The 22,298-nt window shown below is 35.8% G+C and overlaps 1 protein-coding gene across 12 annotated transcripts; it reads right to left on the bottom strand.

The window, feature by feature from the left end:
- Positions 1-3,777: 3,777 nt before the first annotated feature.
- LOC102583912 (putative serine/threonine-protein kinase A) lies at positions 3,778-13,594 on the bottom strand. 12 transcript variants are annotated; one of them, XR_001475240.1, is made up of 10 exons: positions 11,747-12,512; positions 10,093-10,132; positions 9,287-9,525; positions 8,996-9,041; positions 8,825-8,905; positions 8,704-8,746; positions 5,769-5,823; positions 5,261-5,350; positions 4,706-4,904; positions 3,778-4,037 (listed from the first exon to the last, which is right to left on the bottom strand). XR_001475240.1 is itself a non-coding variant. In XM_006361134.2 (8 exons), exons 1-8 carry the CDS (start codon positions 13,362-13,364, stop codon positions 3,924-3,926), a joined length of 549 nt encoding a protein of 182 aa, XP_006361196.2. In that variant the 5' UTR covers positions 13,365-13,594; the 3' UTR covers positions 3,778-3,923. The 12 variants fall into 12 exon arrangements, 2 of the variants coding, with proteins under 2 accessions (XP_006361196.2, XP_015170636.1); XR_001475242.1 differs by lacking the exon at positions 11,747-12,512 and having other exon boundaries at positions 9,287-9,343; positions 9,460-9,525; positions 10,093-10,207; XR_001475245.1 differs by lacking the exons at positions 10,093-10,132; positions 11,747-12,512 and adding an exon at positions 13,297-13,365.
- Between the last annotated feature and the right edge of the window lie 8,704 nt (positions 13,595-22,298).

Here is a 22,298-nt window from a genome sequence, read left to right as displayed (position 1 = left end):
AGGAGATAGAACGAAACACATTTCACCAAAATTATTTTTCACACAGGATCTACAGAAGAACGGTGATATTGATATACAACAGATTCGTTCAAGTGATAATCCAACAGATTTATTCACCAAATCTTTACTAGCCTCAACTCTTGAGAAGATGGTGCAAAAGATTGGAATGCGAAGACTTAAGCATCTGAATTGTGGTCTTTATCAGGGGGAGTAAAATACGTGCTGCACTCTTTTTTTCTTAGTCTAGGTTTTGTCCCATTGGGTTTTCCTAGAAAGGTTTTTAATGAGGCAGCAAGCAATGCGTATTATGAATGTCTATATATATTTTTGTTCCTTCCACTTTTCTTTTTACATGGACATCCAAGAGGGAGTGTTGTAAAACTAAATGAATGCCATGTGGGCCACCCTTTAATAGTCATCACTTGACATACCAAATGGATGCCATGTGGGGCACCCATTTAAGAGGTGTCATCACTTGGCCAAGTGGATAACTTCTCAATGGCCAAGTGTTGAATTTGTATGTTTCTCATTGGCTATAAATAGCCATTACTTTCATTCACAAAGGCAGATATAAGAAAAGTTTGGAATATATTATGTTCTCCTTTTGTTTGTTCTTCTTATTAATTTAGTTTATTAATATTAGTTTGTTAGCTAGTTATTTTATAACAATTATTATATCTTAGAGAAGACAATTGAATGAGTATCGAAGATTTGAAAGCAATAGTAATGAAGATTTTTGTGGGCCGGGTATGGGCCCTCGATATGATGTGCGACATAACAAAAAGCCGGGAGAAGTGCCAAATGTTAAACAAATTATGACTCTTTCTGCAATATTTCACTTGTTTGGAAAAGTCATCTTTTTTCACCCTTTGTTTTTTAGTGAAGATAAATTCTTGAACTACTTTAGTTTATAATTCGCATTCTTCATATCATGTATAAAACAATAATACATAAATTCACTTTATTTCATTTTATATATTAAAAATAGATGTTTTATTTCACTCGACCTGACATATTCTTGAAGAAAATTTTGATTAGAAATTTATTTTACTAAATTAACTTTATTAATAATACTTTAATACTCTAAATTTGCTTACTGAAAACGGGAAGAATAGTTTGAACATATAATAGTCAACAAGTTCTCTCTCAAAACTAGCAATCCATAAGTAACTGGTCAGTTTCACTTTTTTATTAAAAGAAGTGGAGCTTTTCCTCTTGATGGGATTCTACTTCTCTTTCGCGGTACATGACCTCAGTGCGGAACTAAATAGTGTCAAACGGATTTATTGTTGAAAAATTATATTGTATAAGTAAAATAATTTATTTTTTATCTGTTATATATAAACTGTTAAATCCCTAGACTGGAGAAATATTCAAGTATAGTGATAAAGCCAAAAAGGAGGTTCAAAATCGTTTTAATCATATGTTCAAATTTAAGCTATGATAGCCCGAGAAAAGATAAGGCCCATTAGGAAAAGCCATTCTGCACAATTGAGCCATGACTTGAAAGTTACACATTTGCCATGCGATAAATAATTCTTAATAATGTATAAACTATGTATATTTACATTTATATATACAATAAATAAATGATTAGGAAGCTCAGAATACTTATAAATATATTGCTAAAATCCTAGATTATAAAAGTAATATTTTGTATACTTTACTCTATAAGAAAACAATTAGTTTCTTTTATTACAAAAAAAAATGCAATATTTCGAAATGAGAAGAAAATATCATAAGATCATATTAAAAAATCAAATGTTGGATATCATGCCTATACAAGCTTTATGGGTGATATATTTAAAAAGATCACGGCAAAGGTGTACTATATCAAGGCTGGCTATACAAATTCCTAGAAATAGTTAAAGATATTGTTTAAAAAGATAATTCCTACGTTCATTTTTTAATTGTCATGTAGTGTTTTTTGAAAGTCAATTTGACTGATTTTCAAAGTTAAATTAGATTACACTAATTTGATATTTTAAGCAAAAAATTAGATATTCAAAACTATACGAAAGTACTATAAATTGCAATTTTTTGCATATCAATATGATTAAAAAAATACATCATAAATGTTAGTCAAAGTTTTTATAGTTTGACTCTAAAAAAAAACTATGACAATTAAATGTAGATGGAGGAAGTAGTTACACAATATTTATATATAATTACACATATTTTAATATTTTTTTTAAAAGTAAAAATAAAAATAATATAGAGGTTTATTCGGGAAATATACCTACCAATTGTCACTCAAATCGAATATGAATTTAGTGACATGTAAATCGAGAATTTGGATCTCTTTAAAGTTGCTCTTTTGCAACTAGTAACATAACTACGATTTAATTTGGAGTAAGATAAATACACAAAGCAATAGAAACTTTGAACTCTGAAATTTATGAACCTTTAATATTACAGATAGATTCCTTTTAGGTAACCTTAAAATTTTATATGAAAATGTTAGATTACAATTAAAATTGTTATTAGTCATTGCGAACGTTAGTTATTAATAAACTTGAGCAAGACATAAACAAATAATAGACCGAATATTATATTAGTCGAAAAAGTTATTAATAAAATACTATATTGGTATTATTTTAAAAAAATATATGAACAATTTAAAATGAGGAAAACTATATAACTACACATACAACACTATTATATATACTAATTTTACCATAATTTTCAAACCATTACATATATTACCATTTTTAATATTTTATACCGTATATTTTAAAAGATACAATCAAATAAACACATTCCTTAAATTAGGATTGATTAATTATCTTTACATTTAAACATCACAATCAATGATCCAATAACAAATCAATCAGAATATTTCTCTCTCATCAACCTTAAATGTTAGAAAAAAATTCACACTCGACACTAGTAATGGTTAATCATCCTATGAGAGCATTGGAAAATGAGGAACAAGATGAATCAAAATGCATCTCTCATTTGAACAGCAAACCATTAATTTAAATGGAATTCAAAACACTTGTTTGCTAGCGAAGTAACGACCATTTATAGAATGATATGCAAGCACTGCAGAAATGAGATGAACTGTTTCTACATACCTATATGTGGGAACATATTAGTTGGTTCGACATGCCCTTGAAGAACATGGTTATTTTATAGCATTCTATGACGATGATAATAATAATAAGATTTGAAATGTGCCTGGGGTTGTATGACTGCACAACAGCCAAAGCTACCCATTGAGGAGCATGAGGTGAATCACTGCCCTTAGCTAGATCCGGTACATTACAATGATCGCATGGCAATATAACAAGAGAATTAATTAAAGGTATAGCATAAGACCAATAAAAGAAATTTGACAAGACTAAGTGGAGCGGGGGAGAAGAGTACAGGCAAAAAGAAGGAAAGTGCAGAACGAGTGTATGTTAAGATATTTTTTTCTCATTTTGAAAATTTGGTAGTAGCTCATACTAGGTGTAGTGCAGGTCATAGAAGCCACCAATCTGGCAACCTATGTGGAACCTATCATTTCTTTTCATTCTATGTCAATAAGGATATCTACAAAGGCTCCTAATTGATAAGTCGAGATAAACAAACATTCCATGCTTTCAAATTGATTAGCATGATTGACTCATCCACATATGCAGCAGGAGGTAATCAACTAGTTGAGCTGCAAACTTATGTGTGCAAAATATTACTAAACTCCAAGCTTGAGTGGTTTTAAGAAATTATCAAATGCAAGTGTCCTCTGTTTATATCAAAATTAATAATTTTAGTACTCAAACATATCCAACCCAATAATGGAAAACTTAACATGCGTGTGCAATTAAAACAGTAGTAAAAATACTTTCTATAAAAGTTGTGACAAACATCACAAGCTTGACCCGAAAAGATAAGTGTTTCATATACACCTGAATATGATGGTCGGCTCTGATGGAGACACTTTAGTAGGACGGGTGCAGTCCCCGTAAACAAAATGAACAGCTCCAGAAATGGTGAGCACGCTGCAAGGTCTGCTTGTCTACCTGAGGATTCCAATCTTGCTCGTAAAATATGACCTACACCACCACAACTTGTCAAAGAGATGAAAGAAATGGATGTCCAATCAAAACAAGACACACCATATGTTACTAACACCACTATGCAGTGGCCAAAAGGAATAGGAATGACTATTTTGTGCCATTGAAATCGAACTTAAGACAAGAGTTAAAGTAAAGTATCCCAATCACTTGCAAGAACTGCACCATTAAGCATTGCCAGGTCCAGAAAAATTATTACTTCCTAACACATGCTCCACCTATCATCCAGTAGGTATCAACTGGCATCACTGTGATGCATGTTGTCAACAAATATGAGCTATCAACATTTTTTTCCTTGATGGCATAACTCATGAGTTAAACGTCTCAATGATAACGACTAGGAAAAGAGAAGCGCATCAATATCCATGAATGAAGATAATATTCTTTAACAAATTTGAGATCAAGCATTGAACCAGTTCAAGTTTGAACTTGAACTGTTAGATATTCTACCTGTGCATTACAATTTCGCTTCCGCGTATGATCCAAGTGTCTCTATCACCTCTTTCCATATATCAAGAGGAGAAAACATTGATGAATGAACACTCTTTACTTGTACGATATATATTCGAAAGAAGTAAAGGGCTAACCCGAGTATATAATCTTAAACCAATCCGATAATAAAAGTTCGGTCAGTAGTTGTCACTCACTGCATATTAGCCACAAGATTCAACCCAACTCCACCAGCTCTTGTTGAAATCAAGAAAACAAATGCTGCATTTTGTTCAGCTTCAAACTTTGATCTATTATGACTAAAGCTCCTGATTGCAGCGAAGCGCTCTTCCGCACGAATTGAACCATCAATACGCTCATAAGAATACTTCCTCATATCAGATTAGAAATATTTACCTATAGTATATCAAGTGTTTGAGTCATCTGAGAGAAAAGAAGAACCCTATGTCCACAAGCATGAAGTTTTTGAAGAAGATGATCTAATATTAGCAGTTTGCCGCTAGCCTAACCAGCACTTAATTAATGGTTAGAAAAGCATACCCATGAAAACAACATACTTTCTTGGGGTGAAACATTAGTAATAAATACAAAAGAATGCAGGATAATCTTTTAAAGCTAAATAACTAACAGCTGCATACTCTTAACTTAGTGACAGCCGGGTAGATTGCAATTACTTAAGGTGCATATCCAGTGTGAAATCTACAGCCACAAAATTACAAACAGTGACAATCAGCAGAAAGTAGATACAATACCTGAACTAGGTGTTCTCCCTCTTCATATGGTTCCGATTCTATACCACCAAAAAGGTAAGGATGACTACATACTTTTCGAAGTTGAATTATCTGGAAGTGAGTCTGCAGGTTAGTATTAGGGAAGATACAAGTTGAGCTCTAATAAATAGATCTCCAAGTCCAAAGCATTTTTCTTACCCTTTAAAGGCTAAAACAGTTACTTAAGCATGATATTTATGACTAAATGAAGTGGAGATGCTAATATACTTAATGAACTCTCATCGAATGCAGATTCAACTTAGAAAAGGATGAAAGTCTATTGAAAAAAAATGTCAATAAACTTCTCTTAATATGCAAAAATATTTGCCAGCAAGCTTCTGCTCTTACTTCCACCAGATAACATGAACTCCAAATTTTCTTCTTTACTTGAAATAGTAAAATTCTGGAGAATCAGGATATATAACTTCATTCTATGAGAGTACAGAGAGATTCTTGAAAGAGATATAACGTTGACATAGATAAGGCTTACCCGAAAGAGGAGCGTGGGCTTGTCAATTGTTGAAATTGTTATTTCATACAAAGGCCTGCGAAACACAAGTATAAAAGATGGAATTAATAAATTCTCTCCCTGATTATAACAACATCATAAACTTGCCAAATCTTGACACACAACGATTAAGGAACAGAACAAAGTGAAGGCAAAATCAGGAGAAATGTATCAGAATATTACCGAAATGACAGTGAATTTCCACACACAACACCATTTCCATCTACATGAGGGACTAGTTACTAGTTAGATTCTTTCTAGGATTTTGGAGGAATCAACCCTTAACTTGAATTTGGATTGCACTATGGTCAGTGGTGTATCTAGGATTTTAAGGTTGTGAACTTCCTTTAATATAAATTTCTACCAATCACATAGTAGAAGTTCACAACTAATTCAAATGTAATAGCGAAAATAGATCATGGAAAAAATACGACTTAAATTGTCTTTACCGAAAAAAATATCAAAAATTCATGAATATACAGAGAACTCGTACCGAGGAAGCAAGGCCATATCTATCGAGAAGGTTTGCGAATCCAAAATCACATGTGTAAAAAAAGTAAACATATTTGATTCACATATAATATAGAAGCAAGGAGGGTGCTATCATGCACTTGGTTGTCATTCTTACCTGGTCGGATGTCATTGTGCTTTGTGACAAAAATGTTAGATAACTGAAATAAATCGAAATACTTCATGTTAAAACAGGTCATACAAGGAAAGCTCATTAATAAATCAGGGCCTATTTATACCTTCACGTCTCTGTGTAGAACACGGTTGGAGTGCAGATAATCTACCGCCAGTAATAGCTGAGTCAGCCATTTGCAGAGTTTCTGCAGTGGAAAAAGTTGATGAACACATAAACTTTAAGTGAACCACTCTAGTATGAGAACCCATTATGATGGAAGTTGTATCCAAACTACCTCTTCTGGGAAGAGATCTCCTCTAGACTTCCTTATGATCTTTGCCCTGATCACCCAAAAAAACAAAAAAAGTCATTATCTTCATATTACACCATAAAACATTCCCATGATCTTATCGCTTTCAACCTAGTAATTTCGGGAAAGGTTTCTAAAGATTCTTCATATAAAAGCATCATAAGTTAGTTCAGTCTACAAATATGTTTTGACCATCTTTTGGGAGAAACGTAAAATTCATATGTGAATAAGTATAAAAATGCTAACAAGGCTAGGATAACCACTCATATATCTCCACCTTCACAATATGTCAATAAGTATTAAAATGCTAGCAAGGCTAGCATATCCAGTTCCCTTGAAAGAAAAACAAAGTCAATCTGGTTTTGAGGCAACTCGATATAGAATTTTTCTCAAGTACATGATAATCATTTTAGTTTCAAATACTATTCTAGAAACTGAATAACATAATACCTTCTCGACCCCAGCATCCTTGTACTCCATGATAAGTGTTTGAGTCATCTGAGAGAAAAGAAGAACCCTATGTCCACAAGCATGAAGTTTTTGAAGAAGATGATCCAATATTAGCAGTTTGCCGCTAGCCTAACCAGCACTTAATTAATGGTTAGAAAAGCATACCCATGAAAACAACATACTTTCTTGGGGTGAAACATTAGTAATAAATACAAAAGAATGCAGGATAATCTTTTAAAGTTAAATAACTAACAGCTGCATACTCTTAACTTAGTGACAGCCGGGTAGATTGCAATTACTTAAGGTGCATATCCAGTGTAAAATCTACAGCCACAAAATTACAAACAGTGACAATCAGCAGAAAGTAGATACAGTACCTGAACTAGGTGTTCTCCCTCTTCATATGGTTTCGATTCTATACCACCAAAAAGGTAAGGATGACTACATACTTTTCGAAGTTGAATTATCTGGAAGTGAGTCTGCAGGTTAGTATTAGGGAAGATACAAGTTGAGCTCTAACAAATAGATCTCCAAGTCCACAGCATTTTTCTTACCCTTTAAAGGCTAAAACAGCTACTTAAGCATGATATTTATGACAAAATGAAGTGGCGATGCTAATATACTTAATGAACTCTAATCGAATGTAGATTCAACTTAGAAAAGGATGAAAGTCTATTGAAAAAGAATGTCAATAAACTTCTCTTAATATGCAAAAATATTTGCCAGCAAGCTTCTGCTCTTACTTCCACCAGATAACATGAACTCCAAATTTTCTTCTTTACTTGAAATAGTAAAATTCTGGAGAATCAGGATATATAACTTCATTCTGTGAGAGTACAGAGAGATTCTTGAAAGAGATAATAACGTTGACATAGATAAGGCTTACCCGAAAGAGGAGCGTGGGCTTGTCAAGTGTTGAAATCGTTATTTCATACAAAGGCCTGCGAAACACAAGTATAAAAGATGGAATTAATAAATTCTCTCCCTGATTATAACAGCATCATAAACTTGCCAAATCTTGACACACAACGATTAAGGAAAAGAACAAAGTGAAGGCAAAATCAGGAGAAATGTATCAGAATATTACCGAAATGACAGTGAATTTCCACACACAACACCATTTCCATCTACATGAGGGACTAGTTACTAGTTAGATTCTTTCTAGGATTTTGGAGGAATCAACCCTTAACTTGAATTTGGATTGCACTATGGTCAGTGGTGTATCTAGGATTTTAAGGTTGTGAACTTCCTTTAATATAAATTTCTACCAATCACATAGTAGAAGTTCACAACTAATTCAAATGTAATAGCGAAAATAGATCATGGAAAAAATACGACTTAAATTGTCTTTACCGAAAAAAATATCAAAAATTCATGAATATACAGAGAACTCGTACCGAGGAAGCAAGGCCATATCTATCGAGAAGGTTTGCGAATCCAAAATCACATGTGTAAAAAAAGTAAACATATTTGATTCACATATAATATAGAAGCAAGGAGGGTGCTATCATGCACTTGGTTGTCATTCTTACCTGGTCGGATGTCATTGTGCTTTGTGACAAAAATGTTAGATAACTGAAATAAATCGAAGTACTTCATGTTAAAACAGGTCATACAAGGAAAGCTCATTAATAAATCAGGGCCTATTTATACCTTCACGTCTCTGTGTAGAACACGGTTGGAGTGCAGATAATCTACCGCCAGTAATAGCTAAGTCAGCCATTTGCAGAGTTTCTGCGGTGGAAAAAGTTGATGAACACATAAACTATAAGTGAACCACTCTAGTATGAGAACCCATTATGATGGAAGTTGTATCTAAACTACCTCTTCTGGGAAGAGATCTCCTCTAGACTTCCTTATGATCTTTGCCCTGATCAACCCAAAAACAAAAAAAGTCATTATCTTCATATTACACCATAAAACATTCCCATGATCTTATCGCTTTCAACCTAGTAATTTTGGAAAAGGTTTCTAAAGATTCTTCATATAAAAGCATCACACGTTAGTTCAGTCTACAAATATGTTTTGACAATCTTTTGGGAGAAACGTAAAATTCATATGTGAATAAGTATAAAAATGCTAGCAAGGCTAGGATAACCACTCATATATCTCCACCTTCACAATATGTCAATAAGTATTAAAATGCTAGCAAGGCTAGCATATCCAGTTCCCCTGAAAGAAAAACAAAGTCAATCTGGTTTTGAGGCAACTCGATATAGAATTTTTCTCAAGTACATGATAATCATTTTAGTTCCAAATCCTGTTCTAGAAACTGAATAACATAATACCTTCTCGACCCCAGCATCCTTGTACTCCATGATATATGGATTGATTAACTTGGCTATCAGATCCATCTGCCATAGAATAATACACACAAATATCATCAGATATCAATTAGATTAACATTATGTAGACCTATCTACTCAACATGATATCATTCCAAGACAAAGTGAAATTTACTCTATAACCTGCAGACACAAGGTTCTAAAACAAGATAATGGCTTGCACGACGATATTTACATCCCTACTCTATTCAAATAGGGCGAAATGTCGCGATGACTCAAAAAATAATCAATTAATTTAATTTTAAAAGAATTTAAAGAAAAATAAGAATTTTAAAAGAGTCGTCACCTAATTTTAGGAAAAAACTAGGAAACCATTAAGTGATCTACGAAACCATTAGATTCTAGGTAAGGGGTTCAAATTATTTCGAAGGAAAGGTGTTAGGCATCCTTCGAAATCCACAACTGTGGGTCCCGACTGAATTCATTATTTCAAATTGAGGAGTAGGATAAAATATTGTACAAGTATAATAAGCATGTAATATACACAAGTAATATGATAAAACAATAATATAAGAATCGACCTAAATTTGCCTATCGTCAATAATATACAATAATGAATAAGAGTATAATTCGAACCTAGTTCGAATAGCTTCAACGGGAAGCATCTCCGAGGTACCTGTAAACACACTTAGTAAAAGTGTTAATAGTAAATAAAAATAAATAACAACTTAAAATAAAAATCCGTCTTACTATCATGGAAGGCCTTGGAAATCGACGGTAATTTCTTTATCGGCCATTTTAACTTACAAAAAATATAAACTTAAACTAAATTTCCGTCTTTAAAATGTGAAGGCCTCCAAAACCGACGGAGAGATTTTTCATTGGCCAATTTTAACAAATAAAATATTTAAACCTAAACTAAATTTTCGTCTTTTAAGATGGGAAGACCTCCAAAATCGACGGAGAGATTTTTTCATTGGCCAATTTTAACATAAAATTTATATAAACTTAAACTAAAATTTTCGTCTATTAAAATGTGGAGGCCTCCAAAATCGACGGAGAGATTTTTTATTGGCCAATTTTAATATAAAACTTATATAAACTTAAACTAAATTTCCGTCTTTAAAATGTGAAGGCCTCCAAAACCGACGGAGAGATTTTTCCATTGGCCAATTTAACTTGTAACATATATAAAATATCAAGTGAATTACGATTAAATTATTAGAATAACAACAATTGGAACTAAAGAAGAACAATACCCAAGTAAACAAATAATAAATAATCTAATCATAATGGAGTAAATCAATAAAAAATAAAAATATAAACAATGGTAAATAACTAGTATCATGCTATCATTATATAACCATAATTGGAACAAAGAATAATGATGGAATAATAAAATATAGAGTAGCCATGGAAAAGTTCAATTTCATCTCCCAAATTGCAAAACAACATCATATTAAACCGACAAATATCACAAAGGGAATCAACAGAGGGGTTAATAAAATGAAATAATAAATATAATATAGAAAATTCATCAAAAAGATGGCCAAAAAAGTCAAAGACCACACAAAATTAATACACAAAATGATAGATAGCTCTATAATAATAACAGTAACACAAATAATTAACGTGTAGAAACCAAACAACAACGAATAATAATAATAATAATAATAATAATAATAATAATAATAATAATAATAATAATAATAATAATAATAATAATAATAATAATAATAATAATAATAATAATAATAATAATAATAATAATAATAATAATAATAATAATAATAATAATAATAATAATAATAATAATAATAATAATAATAATAATAATAATAATAATAATAATAATAATAATAATAATAATAATAATAATAATAATAATAATAATAATAATAATAATAATAATAATAATAATAATAATAATAATAATAATAATAATAATAATAATAATAATAATAATAATAATAATAATAATAATAATAATAATAATAATAATAATAATAATAATAATAATAATAATAATAATAATAATAATAATAATAATAATAATAATAATAATAATAATAATAATAATAATAATAATAATAATAATAATAATAATAATAATAATAATAATAATAATAATAATAATAATAATAATAATAATAATAATAATAAATCAAGCAAATTAACAATAGCTAACAAATAATAATAATAATATAAAAACAAAGTAACAAACTAACAATAGCTAAAATCAAAACAGTAAGAAACATTTTCCCAGAATTATGAATGAATAAGAATATACCTATGAATATATATGATGTAAGAATGAAAAGGATTATAACCGGACTTTGCATTTTCCGGCCAGATCTGAAAATTTGAGACAGAGGAACACAGCCAAAGATCGGGTGGTTTCGAGTGTTATTGCCGGAGATCTCCATAACCTGTAAAATAAACAAAATAAAAGGGAAAAAGGGGGAGGGAGGCGCTGAAGAAGAAGAGCACAAATGAGTTTGGTTCGTGTGAGCTGCTGACCAGCTGGGTTGGCTCATTTCGAGCTCTAGTCGAAGCTCGCGGTGTTGTGGTGAATAGAGGCAGTGGAAGAGGTCAAAAGATAGGAAAATAAAGAGGGGTCGTTTGGTGGTTCATGGTAGCGTTGGACTGGCAGCGATGATGGTCCGTTTCAGTGGGTCTTCTGGTGGTTTGAGATGGAGGTTTGGTGATGTTTTCTGGAGTTGTTGCCGGACAACGGGTACTGGTCAGTGAGAAGGAGAATGAAGGGGTTTTGGGTTGGTGTTCCAGTGGATTTGGAGGGAGGATTTGGTGGGGTTTGAGGTGGCGCGAGCTCACCGGAGCTACTGGTTTGAAGAGGTAATAGGGAGGACGAGCACCTGGGTTTGTTTGGAGCTGCTGGTGGGTTATTGTTGGTGGGGGGTTTTGGGTTGTCGGAGCTTAGTCGGAATCCGGGGTGGTGGTGGCCGGAAAACCCCCTTTTGTGAATAAAAATCTGAAAGCTTATAATCCTATTCTAAAAATAAATTCACCACCACCTCTTTAACCTAATGTGTTAGTTCTATATGTAGAGAATTGAAAATTATCAATGGGCCCAAGTCATGGGCTCAAAGTTGTGGCCCAAAATATATAATTTTATCCACATCGAAATGAATTTTTGAACTATATTAAAATAAATGTTAAAAAATGTAATGAACGTAATTAATGACATGTAAAAAGTGTCATTTTTAACAGAAATAACGATTTAATTAAAATGAACAAATATTTGAATGTATTCAACCAGCTGTGACAAAAAATATGTAATTAAAATTAACTGATAAAAAATACTAAGTTTTGACAAACAAAGATAGTTATCGATAAACTTACTTAAAATTATAAAAGATATATTTTGAACAATTAAATAAATAAAACTTAAAAGTTACGAATTTTAAAAATGTTAGACCAAAATTGAGTGTCAACAGACGATTCTGCTTCGCTTTCAAAAACTAATGACTTTTTAGAGTGAAATTGATATGATTCAACTAACAAGACCTTATAGCTATTCAGTTTAATTTCAAAGTTCTAAAATTAGGTAGACAAACTGTTAACACGATCTAAAGCAGGCAAGTTGAATAAGATTTTAAGGCTAAAGTTGAAATCAGATATAAAGCAGGCAAGTTGAATCAGATATAAAGCCGGGAAGTTGGAAAAACATCATTTAACCTTCACATGTAGAACAGAAAGGGTAAAGAATCAACTGATAAAGCTAAAATGCGAGCTAGACACCCAAAAATCGTATAAAAAACACAAGAATATCAAAACCCTAAAACTAAAATTTAGACTTTCAAAGATAGAATTTCTTACCTGATAAACCCTATACCAACAAAATCGTGTTCTTCAGTGAGAATTATGACGGAAATCATGTTCCTCATCGTGTTCTTCAGAGAGAAATCTGAGAGAAAAGCGTGACAAAGAGACTTAGCTTCAGTTCATCTGTGACAGAGAGACTTAGCTTCAGCTCTTCGATCAGTTCATCAGAGACAAGTGTGTCCTTCAATCAGTTCATCAGAGAAAGAGTAAAGCGTGTTTTTCTGATTTGGGGAAAACAAAAGTTCTATTAATGTTTTATGAATTACTTTTTTTGGCCAATAAAAATGGGAGGGAGAGTTAAAAATGTTGGAGGGAATATAATATTTTAGTGATAATTTTAAGGACAACACTTGTAAATGTGTTGTTTTTACAATTATAAAAATAGGACACTTTAGAAGTGTGGCCATATAATGTAAATAGTTGTTGCCAATTATATCATAATTATAACAACGCTTATAAAGTGTAGCTTATACCATTAAAGAGTACACTGTGCAAGTGTTGCCAATATTATCGAAGCTAAAAGTTAAAAACTTGGGCTACGCTTTAAAAGTGTCCCCAAAAAATATTTTAGGCAACACTGTACAAGCGTTGTCCAGAATTAGTGTGGCCGTAGGCCTAAAATGTTGTAGTGTGTGTAACTAACTGTCCTACGTGTACTAACTAACTGATTCACGTGGTTCACGTGGGATTAGCCAATTACACTGTATTACATCTCAACACTCCCCGTCAAGATGGAGGGTGTGAAAAAACATTAAGCACTTCCATCTTGTTGAGAAGATGTAAATGTTGAACATGTCCTAGCCCTTTAGTCAATAAGTCGGCAAGCTGATCTTGAGTAGGAACATATACTATATGAATCATGCCAGCTTTGATTTTGTCTCTGATGAAATGACAATCAATCTCTATATGTTTAGTACGTTCATGAAATAATTGGTTAGCTGCAATTTGTATAGCAGACTTGCTATCACTCAAAATAGAAACAGGGAACTTGAGAGGCATTTCTAATTCTTTGAACAAACCAAGTAAACAGGTAACTTCAGCTACAGCTGAAGCCATACTTTTGTATTCTGCCTCAGCAGAACTCCTTGACATAGTGTGTTGTTTCTTTGATTTCCAGGAAATCAACGAGTCACCAAATTTGACAATGTAGCCTGTAACCGACCTTCTTGTATTAGGGCAGGCTGCCTAATCTGAATCACACCAGCAGATTAGTGTATCTGCAGCCTTAGGTTGAAGCCATACACCTTGCCCTATAATGCCTTTGAGATACCTGACCACTCTAGTTGCAACTTCATAATGAGACTGTTTAGGAGTCTGCATAAATTGACTTAAAGTCTGAACAACATAGCAAATATCAGGTCTAGTTATAGTAGCATACATAAGCTTTCCTACCAGTTGTCACGACCCAAGCCTAAGGCCTAGACGTGACCGGCGAATGGGGAACCCGAAGGAACCCCAAACAAGACTCATAGCGTATCATTACACATCCTTGGTCGCGGAATCAATTAAAATGACCATAAGCGATAAGCATAATCAAGGAGGAAATCGGGACTAAGGGAGCAAGAGAAACAAAAAAGGAATGATACATAAATACCATAGATGAGTCAAGCTCAAGCATAATACACAACTTGTCCAACACCGCCATTTTAGTAAAACTTCATGAATATTGACATATTAGACATATTATAGAACATAACCAACATATAAGACCATAGCCAATCATACATATACTTAACATAAATCCATATACAACCCATGCTTAACTTTAGAAGGACACATGTCATTTTATTACCATAGGACCTCTACCTAATATAACCTTAAGACACACTTGAGTGAGACAAGAAGTGACCGCCCACACAATCCTCTTCAAGCACACTTAAGTGTTCCCCAAGATTACCTTAGATAAGGACTTTATAGGCAACGTGCATAATCATACCCGATAGATAGCATATTAATGAGATGATATGTATAATGATGCTTACATGAAAATCATATTTAGTGGGACGTAGTACATGTGTGGCGAGTGACCATCAATATAGTATTTCCAAGGCCTACCACCCCCTTGGAGAGGCGAAAGAGGTACAAACCCCTCAATGTGGTTACCCGGGCCTACCACCCCCCGAGCTAGGGACCAAGGTACAAACCTCTCGATATGGTTATACGGGCCTACTACCCCCCGTACTAGGCTTGGTCGACTCACAACACTATATTGAGAAAATCATATACATGTGTCCATTTCATCATCATTTCAATAATTATATAATCATCCGACTCATAGGATGTACATTGGACCTTCCATTTCCTAAGAATTCTATATGTGGGCATTTTATCAAACACATAGTGGGCTACGGTTCATGTAAATAAAATCATCCAAGAGTACTAAGTCCAACCAATTCCAAAATCCATATAAATCAGCCCACCAACAACATACATATATATAAATCAACCTTACATAATTTGATCATGGAAGCATGAAAACCATAAAGATCACATAATAATTCTATTTCATGATAATATGCAAAATAGACCATAATAGGGTGTGTAGTAGTAATTCCATACTTCAAGAGTTCATAAATAACCATAAGGACCCATAAACTTGAAGTAAAAATAGAGGATAAATGGTTGGACTTGTGGAAAGGAAGGTTTCCACAATCAAACCCACATACCTCAACTTTGGAGAATCCTTGATGAAGATTGGAATGGAGAATTGAAGCTTGAGATTGAGTTTTGAATCCAGAATTAGAGCTTGAGATGTTTGAATTTGGTTGAAGATCTTGGTGGAATTTTGGAGAAGGCTTAGAAAGTGTTTTTGGAAGTTAAAAAAATGACTAAGTATGGGACATTTATAAAAAAACGTCCCCAACCCGCTAAAAAAAAAAAAGCTCTCTGGAAATTGCAACTCTGCACAGACAGGTTTTACGAAAATGGTCATAACTCCCTCATCCTAACTCGGAATGAGGTGAAACCAAGTGCGTTGGAAATCTAACTCAAAGAGCTTTAATTTAATAGGTTGTGGACATTCCAGTTCCTTGTGTGCTAAGAGTTATTCCCCTTCAAAGTTGACCCTCCAAATCGCATTTTTTGCGATTTTCAAATTTTAATACGGTTGCTCTAAAATTCGGGTTAGACCCATTTCCCACTCAATTTGACCCCCTGAATAAGACTATGAAGTCGAATTTCCGAAATCATGCACGGATTTTGAGATATATGGAAATTAGAATTATAGGTGTTTTCGAAACACATTTTCGGGCACTTGGGAACATTCGTCCTCGAATGTCAAAGAAACGTACATGAGAAACACCAACATAGCAAATTCAGCCCACATAGGGATGCAACAATGCACTTACACCTCATTTCAAAAACTTCAACATAGTTGTAAAACCACAATGAACTTGTTAACTTAAACATGAATGTATGCAATGACATGGGGGTTGAACTTAAGACCTGAGATTTTATAAAGGGCTTAGATCAATACCTTAAGCTTGAGTGGAGTGGAAAAGATAAGGATATCGCCTTTGCATGTCCGCTTCGGCCTCCCAAGTAGCACTTTCAACTTGTTGATTTCTCCAAAGGACTTTAACGGAAGCCACATCTTTGTTTCTCAACCTCTTCACTTGTCTATCTAAAATCTGGACCGGAACCTCTTCATAGGTCAAATTATCTTCAACAACACCCACAACATCAAGAGACACAATGGCATTTGGATCACCCACACACTTCCTCAACATAGACACATGAAATACCGGATGAACCAAATCCATTTCGCTAGGCAATTCCAACTCATAAGCTACCTTGCCAATTCTCCTCATCACCTTATAAGGACCCACGTATCTTGGGCTCAACTTGCCCTTCTTACCAAAACGAACCACACCCTTCATGGGTGACACCTTCAAATAGACCCAATCACCAACTCGGAATTCAAGAGCCCTTCTCCTCACATCGGCATAGGACTTTTGGCGACTTTGGGCCGTCTTCAACCTTTCTCTAATCATCCTAACCTTCTCAAGAGCCTCCATAACTAGATCTGGTCCTAACAAGGCCACCTCACCAACCTCAAACCACCCAACCGGTGATCTACAACGCCTCCCATAGAGAGCCTCAAAAGGAGCCATACCGATGCTAGAATGATAGCTATTGTTATAGGCAAACTCAATCAATGGAAGATGATCATCCCAACTACCCTTAAGCTCCAATACACAAGCCCTAAGCATATCCTCAAGTGTTTGGATAGTCCTTTCGGCTTGTCCATCCGTTTGCGGGTGAAAGGCCGTAGTAAGCTTAACTCTCGTACCTAGACCCCTTTGAAAGGACTTCCAAAAGTGTGAAGTAAATTGAGTACCACGGTCCGATATGATGGATAGAGGAATCCCATGCAACCTTACCAAGTCATGAATATATAACCTTGCATAATCTTCCGCCCCATATGTTGTCTTTACCGGTAGAAAATGAGCCGATTTTGTCATCCTATCAACCACCACCCAAATAGAATCAAAACCTTTTCTAGTCTTGGGTAAACCAACTACAAAATCCATATTAATTTCTTCCCACTTCCAAGTAGGAATCTCTATGTCTTGGGTTAGACCACCCGGCCTTTGATGTTCGGCCTTGACTTGTTGACAACTATGACAACCGGAGACGAATTTGGCAATGTCCTTCTTCATGCCTCCCCACCAATACACATCCCTCAAATCTCTATACATTTTGGTGGAACCGGGGTGAATGGAGTAGGAAGAATTATGAGCCTCCTCAAGAATTTTCTCCCTCAAACCATCAACACAAGGCACACACAACCTACCTTGGTACCTAAGGGCACCATCTCCCCCTTGGGAGAAAACTTCCACCTTGCCCTCTTTCACCAAGGCCTTCAATTCTAACAAGGAAGAGTCAAGATCTTGTTTTGCTATCACCTCATCAACCAAGGAAGACCTAGCACCATCAACAACGACCACACCACCATTACCAACCTCTTCCAACCTAACCCCCAACCTAGCCAACCGATGCACCTCCCTAGCCATTTCCCTATCACCAATATCAACATGAGCTAGGCTACCCATAGACACCCTACTCAAAGCATCCGCCACCACATTAGCTTTACCGGGATGATAATGCACACTCATATCATAATCTTTAAGAAATTCTAGCCACCTTCTTTGTCTCAAGTTGAGATCTTTTTGGGTGAAGACATATTGGAGGCTCTTATGATCGGTGAACACATCAACATGTACCCCATACAAGTAATGACGCCAAATCTTTAAAGCAAACACCACCGCGGCTAATTCAAGATCATGCGTAGGATAGTTCTTTTCATGCACTTTGAGTTGTCTAGACGCATAGGCTATCACCTTACCATTTTGCATTAGGACACAACCCAAGCCAACTCTAGAAGCATCACAATACACAACAAATCCCTCAAGCCCATCCGGTAGTGACAATATAGGAGCGGACACAAGTTTATCTTTCAAGGTTTGAAAACTCCTTTCACACTCGTCGGTCCACTCAAACTTAGCCTTCTTTTGTGTCAACTTAGTCATGGGAGAAGCAATAGAAGAAAACCCATTCACAAATCTCCGGTAGTAACCCGCTAAGCCCAAGAAGCTCCTAATATCCGACGGGGTCAATGGCCTAGGCCAATTTCTAATCACATCGGTCTTCTTAGGATCTACCTTAATACCATCCCCCGACACCACATGACCTAGGAAGGCAACCTCCCTCAACCAAAATTCACACTTTTCATACTTGGCATACAACTTCTCCTCTCTCAATCTTTGCAACACAACCCTCAAGTGACCCATATGTTCTTCCTCGCTATGCGAATAGATTAAAATATCATCAATGAAGACCACAACAAAGGAATCAAGGTAGGGTTTAAAGACCCTATTCATTAGGTCCATGAAGATAGCCGGTGCATTGGTCAACCCAAAGGACATGACCACAAATTCATAATGCCCATACCTAGTCCGGAAGGCTGTCTTGGGAATGTCACACTCCCTCACCTTCACTTGATGATACCCGGACCGAAGATCAATCTTAGAGAAGTGGCTAGCCCCTTGTAATTGGTCGAACAAGTCATCAATCCTAGGAAGAGGATATTTATTCTTGACGGTGACCCTATTGAGTTGCCGGTAATCAATACACATCCTAAGGGACCCATCTTTCTTCTTCACAAACAACACCGGTGCACCCCATGGTGATTGGCTAGGCCTAATAAAACCCTTCTCCAACAAGTCCCTCAATTGTTCCTTTAACTCCTTTAACTCCGCCGGGGCCATACGATAAGGGGGAATATAAATGGGTTGAGTATCGGGGAGGAGGTCTATGCCAAAATCTATTTCCCTTTCGGGAGGAACACCGGGAAGGTCATTAGGAAAGACATCAAGGAATTCATTTACAACCGGAACCGACTCTATAGGAAGGGTTTTGGACTCCACATCCCTAACCCTCACAAGATGATAGAGACACCCCTTAGAGATCAACTTACGGGCTTTAATGCAAGAGATGAACCTACCCTTGACTACCACATTTTGGCTTTCCCACTTAAGAATGGGTTCACTTGGGAATTGGAACTTGACCCTACGGGTTCTACAATCAATGGAAGCATAGTATGCATGCAACCAATCCATCCCAAGAACAACATCAAAATCGACCATGTTCAACTCAACAAGATCACAAGGCAATATTTTATGCAAGATGCAAATAGGACAATTTCTATAGACCTTCCTAGCAACAACATATGCACCAATAGGAGTAGACACCTTATATGACTCATGCAACAAGTCGGGCTCAACATGAAACTTTTTGGCAACAAAGGGGGTGACAAAAGAAAGAGAGGCACCCGGATCAATTAATGCATATACATCAAAGTCAAAGATTTTCAACATACCGGTAACGACGTCGGGGACTTCATCGACCCCTTGCCTCCCATGCAAAGCATAAAATCGATTGTGCCTTGGGGCACCATCTTGTCGGCCCCCTCTCCCCAAAGGAACTGCATTGGCACCTTGTGGACGGACCTCCTTACCCTTGTTGCGATTTCGAGGACAATCCATTGCCTTGTGCCCATTTCCCCACAACTATAGCAAGCACCGGTATTTTTCAAGCACGGGCCACCATGGCCCTTACCACACTTCGAACATACATCAATAGGACCCATACCCCTAACACCTTGGGCCCTTGGAACATCATTGGCAAACCCCTTATGGAGCGCATGAGAAGACCCTTGACCTTGATGAAACCGGCCTCCCGTTCTACTTTGGAACTTGCCCTCAAAACGGGCCCTCTTGGCCTCATGACCCCTCCTCTTCCTCAACTTCTCCTCCTCCATTTGTTCGGCATAGACCATCAAGCGGGACAAGTCCATGTCACTAATCAACATTGCGGATCGGCATTCTTCACTCACTAGGTCGGACACACCCATCACGAATTTGTTCATTCTAGATCGTGAGTCGGCAACCAAGTGTGGAGCATACCTTGAAAGTTGGTTAAACTTGAGGGCATACTCCCTCACACTCATAGACCCTTGTTTTAAATTCATGAACTCCACCAATTTGGCTTCCCTAAGCTCAAGAGGAAAGAATCGATTAAGGAAAGCCGTTTTGAACTCTTCCCAAGGCACCACATAGTTTGCCCCCTTCTCTTCCTTCCATTAGTTGTACTATATTTGGGCCACTCCTTTTAGTTGGTAGGCCGCCAACTCCGCCTTATCTTCTGACCTAATGCCCATTATAGCTAATATCTTGTGGACTTCATCAATGAACTCTTGAGGGTCTTCATCTAACTTAGACCCATAGAATTCCGGGGGATTCATCCGCACGAAGTCTCTCACCCGAGATGCCGGGGTAGGAGCCTGAGGGGCTTGGGGCCCGTGGTTGGCTTGATTAGCCATAGCTTGTGCAAATAAAGTAAGGGCATCCCGAAGATCCCCATTGGTCGATTATTCCTCGGGTGCGCGGGCTCGTCTTCCTCTTGTATAGCATAACAAAGAACAACCGTTAGGAAAGAACTTAATTCAACTTTACAGCACGACTTAGAACATGGAGAAGGGAAACATTTCCTAAAACGTCTCATAGCCTCCTACTCATAGTTGTGGTGCACAACACAACCATGAATCGGACTCTAATCAACGCGGTGTGTTGGACTCCGAGGATCTATCAACCTAGTGCTCTGATACCAAGTTTGTCACGGCCCAAGCCTAGGGCCTAGACGTGACCGGCGAATGGGGAACCCGAAGGAACCCCAAACAAGCCTCATAGCGTATCATTACACATCCTTGGTCGCAGAAGCAAGTAAATGACCATGAGCAATAAGTATAATCAAGGGGGGGAAATCGGAAATAAGGGAGCAAGAGAAAAAAAGAAGAAATGATACATAAATACCATAGATGAGTCAAGCTCAAGCATAATACACAACTTGTCCAACACCACCTCTAAACATGAGTACTTAGCGGGGGCCAAGACAAACTACCGGGCTCACCCTCATAGTCAAAACATAACTAAAAAGAAAAGTCTTATACATAGCAAAAGATCATGAGCAACGTCCCCGGAATGGAGGACTCACCAATAACCTTGATAGAAAATCGTATTAGCCACGCGGAGGAGGAGGGTCAAGCGGTGCTCCGGTCCCTACATGGTGACATCATGTAGGCATAGAGTATGCGTTAGTACGTTTGAATGTACTAAGTATATGGGATGAAATGCAATGCTACAATAGATGGACATCATAGGAAAAATGCATAATCACTAAGAATTCTATATGTGGGCATTTTATCAAACACATGGTGGACTACGGTTCATGTAAATAAAATCATGTATTCCAAGAGTACTAAGTCCAACCAATTCCGAAATACATATAAATCAGCCCACCAACAACATACATATATATATACATATATAACAACCTTCATAATTTGATCATGGAGGCATGAAAACCATAAACATCATATAATCATTCCATTTCATGATAATATACAAAAATAGACCATAATAGGATGTGTAGTAGTA

Source organism: Solanum tuberosum, unplaced genomic scaffold (assembly GCF_000226075.1).
Source record: "Solanum tuberosum cultivar DM 1-3 516 R44 unplaced genomic scaffold, SolTub_3.0 scf00346, whole genome shotgun sequence".
NCBI lineage: Eukaryota > Viridiplantae > Streptophyta > Magnoliopsida > Solanales > Solanaceae > Solanum > Solanum tuberosum.
Note: the sequence above shows the minus strand (reverse complement) of the source record. Positions and strands in the feature narration are given on the sequence as shown.

Coding starts and splice junctions, on each gene's coding strand:
- LOC102583912 (XM_006361134.2), bottom strand. CDS start 13,364: ATGAGGAACATGATTTCCGTCATAATTCTCACTGAAGAACACGATTTT. Junction 6,753..13,296: donor GTTGGTATAGGGTTTATCAG/GTAAGAAATTCT, acceptor TTGGGTGATCAG/GGCAAAGATCATAAGGAAGT. Junction 5,824..5,969: donor GGAAATTCACTGTCATTTCG/GTAATATTCTGA, acceptor TGTGTTTCGCAG/GCCTTTGTATGAAATAACAA.